This window comes from Haliaeetus albicilla, chromosome 6, assembly GCF_947461875.1.
Source record: "Haliaeetus albicilla chromosome 6, bHalAlb1.1, whole genome shotgun sequence".
Classification (NCBI taxonomy): domain Eukaryota; kingdom Metazoa; phylum Chordata; class Aves; order Accipitriformes; family Accipitridae; genus Haliaeetus; species Haliaeetus albicilla.
In genome coordinates, this window is record NC_091488.1 from 12050655 (window position 1) to 12061456 (window position 10802).

Consider the following 10802-nt stretch of genomic DNA (forward strand, 5'->3'; position numbering starts at 1 on the left):
AGAAGGAGCAGAGATTTGCCTCCACCTGATAGCCAGGGGCACGTCTCTCTTTGCAGGGATCTCCCCTTCATTGGGATTTGGGACCCTCCCTTCCAACCCCCAGATCCCACACCTCCTATGCGAGTACCCAAATGAGACGGCTCTTGTCCCAAAGGCAGCTCGTGAGTTTTAAGCTCAGGCTTGAGACAGCTCCTTGGGCTGCTCCAGAGACATGGGCACCTCCAAAGGGGTGACCTGCCCGTGTCTGGGGACCGCTGCCACCCTGCCCCAGAGAGAGCCCCTCTAAGTGCACATGGATATAAGACCCTGTACCCTGGACAGGACTCTCCCAAGGGGTTAGGGAAGCTTTAGGATGCCTGGGTTGCACCCAAGAGCTTTGCAGCAGGAATGAGAGCTCCAGGCTGCTGCTGCATGTGTGTGCAAACAAGAGCTTAAGACAGCTCGCCTTCTGCTCTACCAGTGCCCAAGGCTGTGGGCACAAGCCATGCTAATGGGTTGCCTTCTCAGAAATTGCATATGTTTATGCCAAAGATGTTCCATTGCTGTGAGTTTGAACAGAAACAGATTATGATGCATTTGAACTGAATGCTGCTGCCTGGCATGCTGACCGTGCAGCGTGTGCGGCTGTGCGCTCACCTGGGCGTGCAAAATGTGGCAGATCTGAAAAAAACCAACCAGATGACAGGCTAACAGCACGTAACGACTGCCCAGACTTCTGCTGCTCTGAAGCTCCTCTCAGTCCACATGGCGCCTATGGCTCGGTCCGAACCCCAGTGCTCCCAGCAGCAGCAGCGCTGCGGGGCAGTGGCTGCCAACGCAGGCAGGCTATGGGACAGGCAGCTCCACTTCATCAGAGGGTGAAGTAACTGCTGAATATTAACCACGAATATTTACAACAGCGTCTGTATGTTAACTATGAGTATGGGAACTTACAAAGTTGGGTGCAAGCTCCAGACGTTTCGGGATTGCTCCACCTGGGCTGCAGCCAGCCTCACCAAGATGCTCCCAGGGCCCCTGTCCCTGGGGGCTGTCCCCAGCAGGCACATCTGATGGTGGCATCGCCCCAGCCAGGGATGTCGGCATTGCATCTGCTGTAGTTTGCCACAGATTGTGACCTTGAGGATGCAAACATGCCCTGTAGCACATGCCCGGGGCAGAGCACTGCCCCGCTGGCACCCTGGGGTGCTGGCTTGGGTATATGGGGTGGTGAGAGGGACCGGCTGGTGCTATCCTCCCTGCCACGTCTCTGGGGTGGAAATGGCCTCAGGAAGCAGGGGAGGAGGTTTCATTTGCCTTGTCTGCAGAAATCCCTGCAGGACCTGTAAACACGTGCCCGCACAGTGTCGGTGGCAGCAGCGAGACCAAGAGCCGAGTGTTTCACCCACCACCCACCATCCCTTCTCCCCGCATGCCCAGGGCTGCCCTCCGACAGTGACAGCCCCTTCCAGATAACTGGTCTTTCGAGTTCATTCCCTTCCCTCACCACCGAGGCCCTATCAGTATTTTACGTATCCAGAGGGACAGGGCATGTGAAACTGATGCATACCTCCTCCGCTGAGATACACGGCCTTGGCTCCCTGCAGCTTAATCCAGAGGAAAACAGCCACGCAGGGTCTAAAGCGCTTTAAATGGTATGTGTCAAGCATGTGGTGCGGGAGGGCTGCCCTGCCTCGGGAAACTGTGTGGAGACAAGGATAAACCGAGAAGGTCCTTGCCCCCCTCTGGCTCCTGAAGGGGAGCGTTGTGGGGTGCATCACCCCAGAGTTGGCTGCCCTCCACGTGTGCTGCCTCGCTAGAGCTTTTAAATCATTTTGCTTCCCCTCTGGACACCGGCATCTGCGCCCCCGGCAGCCTGCGAAGCTCAGGGGGATGCTGACTCTTCAGAAACCCTGGCTGAAATCTGCAAAGAGGGGCGTGGGGAGAGACGACAGACCTGCCGGGAGATGCCGGATTAGTCTGCGGCCAGACGGACTAAACCAACACCACTAGCAAGATAAGCATCTTGCTGGCCCTGCCCAGCCACCTTTTGTGTTACGGAGGAGGCTTCCCCGCCTCCCCTGTCTCCCCCCACCAGTGTTTCATCGTGGGGCCACCACCGGCGGCACATAAATAGAGGGCCCCGGGCGGGCTGCGGGGCGAAGACCGGAGACGCCGCTCAGGGTCCCGCACCGCACCCCAGCGCCCATCCTGCCTGGCCGGCCACCCTGCAGGTAACCAGCACCGCGCGGTGCCTCGCCGGCACGGCCGCGGCCGGGACCTGCAGGGACTTGGTATGGGGCAGGAGGGGAGCTCCTCGGCCAGCCTGCAGCCTGGTTTTCCAAAACTAAGGGGAAGGATGAAAACGTGGTTTTGCTGGAAAGTGGCTCTGATGAAGAAGCCTGACTTCATTGCTAGGTGGGGTCAGAGGTTTCGGCAGTGAATGGGACTGCCGGGGTTGGGCAGAGGTTTGGGTGTGCAAGACCTTTGACTCAATGGTGTCTGGCGGCGTTGCCCTGCTCTGTCTGTGCGTGAAGCCCAGAGGAACCAGGCTCTCGGCATGGGGCTGTGGAAAGGAGATCCTCCACAGCGAGCGGGTCTGGGCTCTGTGCTGCCCGGCACAGCGATCACTCCGCTGGGAACGATGATAAAGTAACCAGTAGATAAAAATGTGTGAATGAAACAAAGGGGCAGAACAGTAACTTACAGCAAGGATGAAGCAGTTCCCAGTAACTTAAACAAGCAAGAGTTTGCTTTAAAAATGGGAAAGCTTTAAAGTCTTTCCTTTTCAAATTGAAGATGGATGGAGTTCATGCTTTCAAGTTTTTTCTTTATAGTCACGCAATTTGGAAATACTTTTGTTTAAAGAAATATTAAGAAGTAATTGCAAGTAGTTGCATGTCTGCAAGAGTAGGAAATTGGGGCCATCAAATGCACAGCATGAAGGTAATGATATAATTGTAATCAAAGGTAGCACTGGGGCAACCGGAGAAGAGACCCAACCTGGAAGGACCCAGTGCAGGAGGGAAGCAAGGGTATTTAATACATGTAAGGTCACTCAGACGGGGGAAGGGATCCAAAAGTGAGGACTGCACTTAAGGAAATGTTGGGTCTTGGAAAGGTGGCAGTCTGAAAAAAGTCCACAGCCTTAAAATGGAGAAGGGAGTCAGCATGAGCTGCCAGGCGGTGCTGTGCATCCCAGGAGGTGTAAGCGGAGGAGGAGGGAGCAGGCACAGGGAGGGGATTTCATGTCTGTGAATGGATCTCAGCTTGAAAACCAGCTGGCTGAAAAACTGAAGAAGGCAGAGTCACACAGGAGTGCCCACCATTGGAAACATCTTCCTTACAAAGCAAAGGCTTCACAAGTTGAGACAAGGATGAGGTGACCCTCTTGGCTTCCCATGAGGGAGTGAAGTGGCTGGAAAAAGCAGGCAGCGAGCTGCCAGGTGGCAAGTGGCACAGCCTGAGGGGCTGGGAGCTGACACCCAGACCTAGTCCGCGGACAAGCAGGGTCCCAACTGCAGTGGTAGCCGCAGGGTGAGCCACCAAAGCAGACAGCGCTTCTTTGAGCCCTTCGTGTGTCCGTGCCTGAACGCCTCCCAGGAACAATTAGTCGCTGAAATGTAAATTATAAGCATCAATACGGGGTCGAACGAGTGCTGTTTGCTGGCCAGGGCAACCGTGCCAAAGCTCAGCGCGTGCTGCAACGTGGACTTTGCTAAGCCAGTGCCCACGTTGCAGCCATCTGAGCACCTGGTGGGTGGAGGACACCTCGGTCGAGCCAGAATGAGCTTTTGGGCACAAAATGTTTTGTTTTAGAGCAAACCACCCCGGTCCCAGCGAGCTGCAGGTGAGCAGAACTACAGCTAATGGGCCTGTCGGGCAGAGGCAGCTGCGTCTCATTCTCTTTAAACCTCGGGGGGCGGTCCAGACCTTGGGGTTTCTGGTGTGACGCCTGCACCTATCTCCCCCTTTCTCTCCCCAGAAGCATGGCTCTCGCCGGCGCCCTTCGCCTGTCACTCGCCTGCCTCCTGCTCCGCGCTGCGGCCCCGAAACCCACGTGTGACCCCGGCGCCTGCGCCCCGTGCCCCGAGAGGGACGTGGAGGGGACGACCGACGCCGGGACCTGCTGCCCCCCTTGCCCCCCTCCCTGCGCCTGCCCCCCTTACCTGGCGAGCGACTGCGAGATGCAAGGCTTCGCCAGCGGCCGCGTCCCCGCCGGCCGCTCCTTCTACATCGATTTTGCCCGCAAGCTCTGCACCTGCCAGCCCGGCGGGGACATCACCTGCGCCCCGCTGTGCCCCCCCCTGCCCCCCACCTGCCAAGCCGTGGGCAGCCCCGTGGCCGACGGCTGCCCCCGCTGCGTCTGCTACGACGAGGAGGAGATGGCGGTGCCCGCCGGCACCGTCACCGCCCGGGGTGCCCAGATTTGCACCTGCCCCCCCCAGGGGGGCCGGCTGCAGTGCGGCGGTGGCCAGAGCAAGGAGTGAACCTCTCGTCTCGGCCGGCCGAGGGCAGGAGGACGGGGAAGGCTCTCGGGCAGCAGAAGGCTTTCTGCACCGTGGGGCGTCCTCGCTGAAAAGGGTTAAATGCTTCAGACTGTCCTAGAGGACTTGGCGATGAATATAGCCGTGCCACGGAGCGCTGGAGAGATGCCGCGTTGTGTGTCATTTATACGCCAGGGCAAAGTGTCTATAGTGGGTGAGCTTGCTTTGTTGTAAGGTTTGTTCCATGGCGGTGGGCTGTGAGAGATTAGATTGCTGCTAGCATGTAACTGAAACGACGCAGTTATTTATTTATTTGTAAGATGATTGGGCTTTCCTACGTGTTTGTGTTTATGTAGTGCGTTTATATAACTTGCTGGATAAACTTCCTCCCGGGAGCGAGGTTTTCGCTTCCTATAATTCCATCAAGTTCAAAGTGGTGGCACCAAAACCAGAAGATTGGCTGACATCCCATAATCAGGCTTTTTTCGAGGTGGGAGGAGTAGGTGGGTTAGCACATGGCTGTTTTCTTAGGAGGAGGCAAGCCCCTCTCGCGCCTCCATCCTCCAGAGCAAAGCCTTGAAGACTCACGTAAGGATGTTGGCAGCCAAAGCTCGATCCTTCACAGCCACCTCGACAAATCAGTTACCCAGGGCTGACCCTGTTGTCGGTCCCTGCTGTGTCCTGATTCAGCAGGAATACCCCAAATTGCCTGTCAGTGACTCTGTCCTCCTCACTCTTGCTCTCCCCTTACCACTGCTGGAGACATACGATATGGCTGAACTGCATCTTCTGAATGCTTTGACATATATAGATATATACACACATATACATATATGTACAGGGAGACTGTAATAAAAAACACAGCTTCATCAGGCTGAGATGTTAACAAGTGTTAATTGTGTTCCTTTAAGGTGTTGAATAAAATCAATTTTACCAATAAACTTCTGAAAACTTTACCGATAAGCACACCTATACTTTCCTTATGCGTTAGTTGGTGTTACTGGGGCCAGGCAAGCCTCTCTCCAGCCGCCTTGGCCCTGGGTATACCTGGAAACATTAAACGTGGCCCCTGGCTTCTTTTCACATTCCTCTCTACTGCTCTGTCGGATGCCATTCGACTGCAAAAAAATGGTGAGCTCGAGGTGACCCTCGCCCAGAGACGTGAGAGATCGGTGTGTCTGAAAAACGGCTGCACCCCAAAGCTGAGCCTGGGGAATAAGGGCATCCGAGTGGCTGCACCGTCCCCCTTGGCACGGCTGCCCCACCGATGGCCCTCGGCTGGTAGCTGCAGGGTGGGAGCAGCTGGGACCCCCAACCCGGCCTTTTCCCGAGGCTGGAGGGCTCTCGGGGACGCACCGGGCTGGTTCGGGGCCTCGCACCAGGCAGTTTGAGAGCACGTGAAGGGGACATAAGGGGACGTGCTCTGCGTGGAGGTAACTCCATGGTCCTGCACCGGCGGCTGCGGGGATGGGGGAAGCGAGGGAGCAGGAGAGAAGGATGCCTTTATCAGGGAATAAGTGCCCCCTCAGGCACCCGACCGTGCCCGGCAAGCTCCCCAGCAGACAGGACAACCCTTGCAGCCATCGCCCAGCCCGCAGAGCCGAAGCGCTCGGCAGTTTCATCTCCTGCCTGCGTGATTTGCAGAAAGCCACAGTGAACCCGAGGGCTGGTCGGGGTGAGGAAGAGTGCTCGCTGCAAACCGAGATGGGACGGGGCCTCACAAAAGCTGCCACAGGGTGCCCGTGCCTCCGCGTCCTCCGGGTCCAGCCGGCTGCCGGGGCTCCCCAGCTCCAGCACAAGCTGAGCCCCCGGCCTCGTGCACGTCCCTGCCCTCTTCCCAGAGGACGTGTTTCTGTCACGGGGAAAGGGGTTTTACCCAGCGTCCCTTCCCCCACCACTCTTCTCCATTTGGTTGAAAAAATCTCTTTGTTTTTAATAAGGTTAAAGCTCCCTGTCACCTTACAGACCAGACACCAGGCATCGCGTGCTGCTATTGAAGCCAGAAGCGCAAGAAATTCCTCCCATTACCAAGGCTTAATTATAATTATATGCTGTGCAGGTATTTACAAACAGTTGAATAAATTCACATCCCATATACGCTTGCAAGGTTTGAGTATTTTAGTCCTTGGGGTTGCCTCTCATTCGTGTCTGCCAAGCATTTAAGGAAACCAGTTTGCAAGCGTAGTGGTTGGTTCTGCAAGTGTAGCAACTGTTCGGAGGGAGTCACGAGTGATTTCGGCAGACTCCTTTTCCCCTGGGGAGGGTGGTGGTCAGCTGAGGCTGTTTATTCTTTGCTACCCATCTTATCTGTCCCACCGCTCCCCCCCGCCTTGCGTGACTGATAACCTTTGAACAAGAGAGAATAACCGACAGACGCGATCCCTGAATAATGCTGGGTTTGTGTGAATGCTCTTTACACAGGGTCAGCATAGGAACAATGAGGAGTTATTCTTCAAACATCTGTGCAAAAAGTCCCTGCCAGCTCCTTTGCAAGCCACCCATTGTAGGTGGTGAAGAGTTTCGTTGCTCTGCCACCACCGCCGATTTGAGGACAGCTTGCATCTCCAGCCTCTGCCTGGATGTCTCGCAGGATCTGTGTCTACATTTCATCACACTGAAATAAGTAGCTGCGTTATGCTACTTTTTCCATCAACAGCTGCACTAGCACAGAGAGAAAAGAGAAAAAAAACCAAACCTGTTCAAAGATGACACACCATTCAGTTGTCAGAATTTATTCACTTCGGTTTAACGTCTTGGTTTTTAGCACGCTTTATTTGAAGGGGTGTTTTCCTGAATTCTCCAACATGAATCACCCGTGTGTTTGTCTACATTTTGGACAAAGTATTGCTGGTATTGTTATTTATATTTTTCCAGGTCAGATTTTCCCCATGGTCTGGACATCAGCGTAGTTTTGTGACTACCCATTCGCATGGTCACTGTAATTTTGCATCACAGCTAGGCACATGTTTGCAGGTAAGGAGCCATACATGTTTCTTACGTACAAAGCAGCAAACTCCCGTACCTCCCTAAATGAGCCCTGAAAATTGAGTCAAAAGCTGAAATCTACAACTCCTAAAAAGAACTCATTTCACATATAGCACTATCACATTTGGGGGTGTTGTTTGTGTTTTTCGGTGTCCCATAACTTTGTAAAAGATCATTACTGCTGCTGTGGAACTGACAGGGCCTTTCTTCATTATATTAATGATTTAATCATTGATTTAAATAGAACCAGGTTTTGGGCATCAGTCCTTTTAATATGTCCTCTCAGTTCCTGCCTCACAAGGCTGTAAAATATTAGGGTAAAATATTAATGAGTGACAGCCCATTAGGAGATGTCCTTTTGGCAGAGCTATATCCAGTGCCAAGAAGTATTTGCCCAAGCCCTTCTACCTTTCCTGACACCCTGCCAGAAGAAGTGAATTCCTTCTGGGTGGCTCACCAAACAACTTTAGCATCCCTGCTGCTCCGCTCCGCTCCCCCAGACTGCATCGGCAAAGCCTGGGTGTAGGTGGACAGCCATCTGTCATTTTGTTTAGATATTATGCTCTTAAATTGTCAGAAAACCTGATCCTGTGGCAGGTTCTGCGCTCTTGGTTCCTCATCAGGATAAGAACAACGTGACAGAGGTTTCCTAGAGGATCCCCCAATTTAACTAAACCATACCCACTCAGTGTTGGTAACGGACTGACTACATCCCCCTAGAAATACTTCTTCTTTAAAATTTGGGGGCAGGGAGAGAGGTAGCATTTGACACTATCTTTTGAATGTGTTCCTTATCAGAAATTTTCAGTGTATATGGTTGCCCCGACATGCCTGCTGGCATGCCAATGATGCAACGTACTGACCAACAAACAGCACAAGGAGGAGAACTAAACACACACACAAATGTTATTGGGTCAACATAAAAAGAAAAATATTATGAAGTCGGCCTACATCAGGACATTGAGCTGAAACAGATTTTTTAAATATGACTTCTTCACCTATCCCTTTGGTTCAGTATCACAGTGAAAAATCATGGATGTATTTTATAGAAGAAACGGCAAACAATATCGCATGGTATTAAGAGAAGTCCCGATTGTTAGACGTTCTCTGCATTACAAATAACAGCCTTTCCTTCTTCCGTGTGGGTGGGCAGGGGGGACCAAAAATGTAGATTTGGCATTTAAAACACATGTCCTCTGGGAAAAGCAGAGAAGCTGACACTTGGGTTACCTTAGTCAAAATTACAGAACAGCAGTCAGAGGGCTGTATAAGGAAAGGGATTTACTGGTCAGGAATTTCAGGGCAAACTCAATATATGCACAATTGATGCATCATCTATTTTGCTTCTGAAATTTAAAACAGAAGTGGATTTTTCTGACCATTTAAGTGTAATTTCTTTAAATTAAGGATTTGCATGATTTAATAGGGAGGGGTTTTGCATGTTTCCCTAAGATGTGCATATTTTGTGATGCAGAGTATTAAAATACGCATTTTTAACCCTAAGACCTTTTACTAGAGCAAAGATGAACATAAAAAAAGCACATACATAATAAAAATGACACACATTCATTTGGGAAAATAATGTACAAATTGCTTTAGGCCTAAAGCGATTTAGCTTTAGTGCATCTACGCTAAGGACAGCTTATTTTCAATTATCATTCCAGTACTGCATTCATAGCAGCAACCACAACTCAGTTCTGTAAAGTTGTTGGGCTTTTTCCAGCAAAGCTGGCTTTGAACCTTGGAGTGATTTGCAGAGTCATTATTCAACGCTTTTCACAGTTCAAAAGCTCAAGAGACACAGGAAAAGTCTAGGGCATGTAATCAAGGATTAATTGTTGCCAGCTTTCAAAGAAAGGAAGGGGGGAGACAAAAAAAAAAAAGGAATACAAAACCAGTTGTTTAAAAGCAGAATGGAGGATTGTAGAGGAAAATTATTATTTCTGTAGCTGCTCAAAGGGTCGCTGCGTTTACAAGTGGCTCAGGAGTATTGTTTCGCCCAGCATCTGAAAAGCTGAAAAGGCAGCATAGGTATTATCTAACAAATGCCAACCCACTTCCTCAAAATTTGAGTTTCATTTTGATGATGCTTCTCAAAATTTTCAAGAGCTTTCAAAGTCTCAATCCAGCTATAGTAGTGAGTTACAGTTAATCAGAATCAGCTGTGCAAAACGGTCTTGTGTAAAAACAAAACAAAACAAAACCCCAAACCAAACCACACCACAACCCCCCCCCCTAAAAAACCCCAAACCACCCTCTTGTTCCAATATAAAAATAGTGAGACAACAGTAACAGAAATATTCTCTCCGTCCTTCCTGGCCTTAATTTGGATCTCACCCATGGAACCATATATACTGCTAAGTTTCTTAGAAAAATCAGTACCTGCAGAGAAATTGATTTTGCTTATGTAATGGCAGGTATAAACAAGTCCCCTTGTCTTTTCTGTGTGCTAGCCTCTGCTGAAAGTAAGCGGTCTAAATCTTAAAGACCAAATAACGTTATAAACTGAGCTACGCAGAAATGTGTAGTAAACATAATTTGATGAATGTTAATACATTAAGGAGAGTCTCTGCAGTTTGTAGCTCATAGTGAAAGGTTGCAGGGGGGCACTGCAAAAACGGCGTACAAGTCAATCACTAGTTTCTTAAGCATGATCTGTGTATTTTTCATGACTGTTAAAAATCTAAGTTTAAAAATGCTTGGATCTTAACAAAAATGTCTCTAAATTAAATTTTATTACCCCATTCACATTTAGGATATGAATCAGTTCATAGTTAGGATTCAGTGATCAACTTAACAAAAAGAGTGCTAGGAATTAAGTGTCAGGAGTAGGTCCAAGGGCCTAATCTTCTGACTTGTGCTAGTAGTGACACAAAAGTCCAAGGACCAATAGGAAAGATAAATATCTGTAAGAGATTTTCCCTGGTGACTTCATAAGCTCTAGATCACAGCTTAGTTGCATCAGGAAGACAAACCAAACCTGACCTACAAAGGTCACATTATTTTCAGGTTTTAGTAGGATATCTAAATGGTGGTTTGTCATTTTATTCTCTAAATTCCTGCATAGCTTACACACTCTGAACTTGCACAAATTTAAATAGGCATTTAAAGTAAATACCATACCTAGTATGTGTCCCAGCCTTATCTGTTACTTTTTGCAGAATCCTCATTATTCCCTCATTTTAGGACTGAGGATATTGCTCTGGCTTTCTACAAAGAGGTATATTTAGAAACAGCCCTAAGTTTCATAGTAAAGGCTTACTGTTTTGTAAACAGGTGCTCCACAAAAGCAAACCGCTCATCAGTTACTTATGACTATGCTTCTAATTCCTGTAACGCCTTCTCGAAGAGGGG

At 50.2% G+C, this 10802-nt stretch overlaps 1 protein-coding gene across 2 annotated transcripts; it reads left to right on the top strand.

Annotated features, from left to right (window-relative positions):
• Positions 1-1636: 1636 nt before the first annotated feature.
• Positions 1637-5393, top strand: LOC138685581 (fibulin-2-like). 2 transcript variants are annotated; one of them, XM_069784739.1, is made up of 2 exons: positions 1637-2210; positions 3962-5393. In XM_069784739.1, exon 2 carries the CDS (start codon positions 3966-3968, stop codon positions 4464-4466), a length of 501 nt encoding a protein of 166 aa, XP_069640840.1. In that variant the 5' UTR covers positions 1637-2210; positions 3962-3965; the 3' UTR covers positions 4467-5393. The 2 variants fall into 2 exon arrangements, with proteins under 2 accessions (XP_069640840.1, XP_069640842.1); XM_069784741.1 differs by having other exon boundaries at positions 3965-5393.
• Positions 5394-10802: the final 5409 nt, after the last annotated feature.

Coding starts and splice junctions, on each gene's coding strand:
- LOC138685581 (XM_069784739.1), top strand. CDS start 3,966: ATGGCTCTCGCCGGCGCCCTTCGCCTGTCACTCGCCTGCCTCCTGCTC.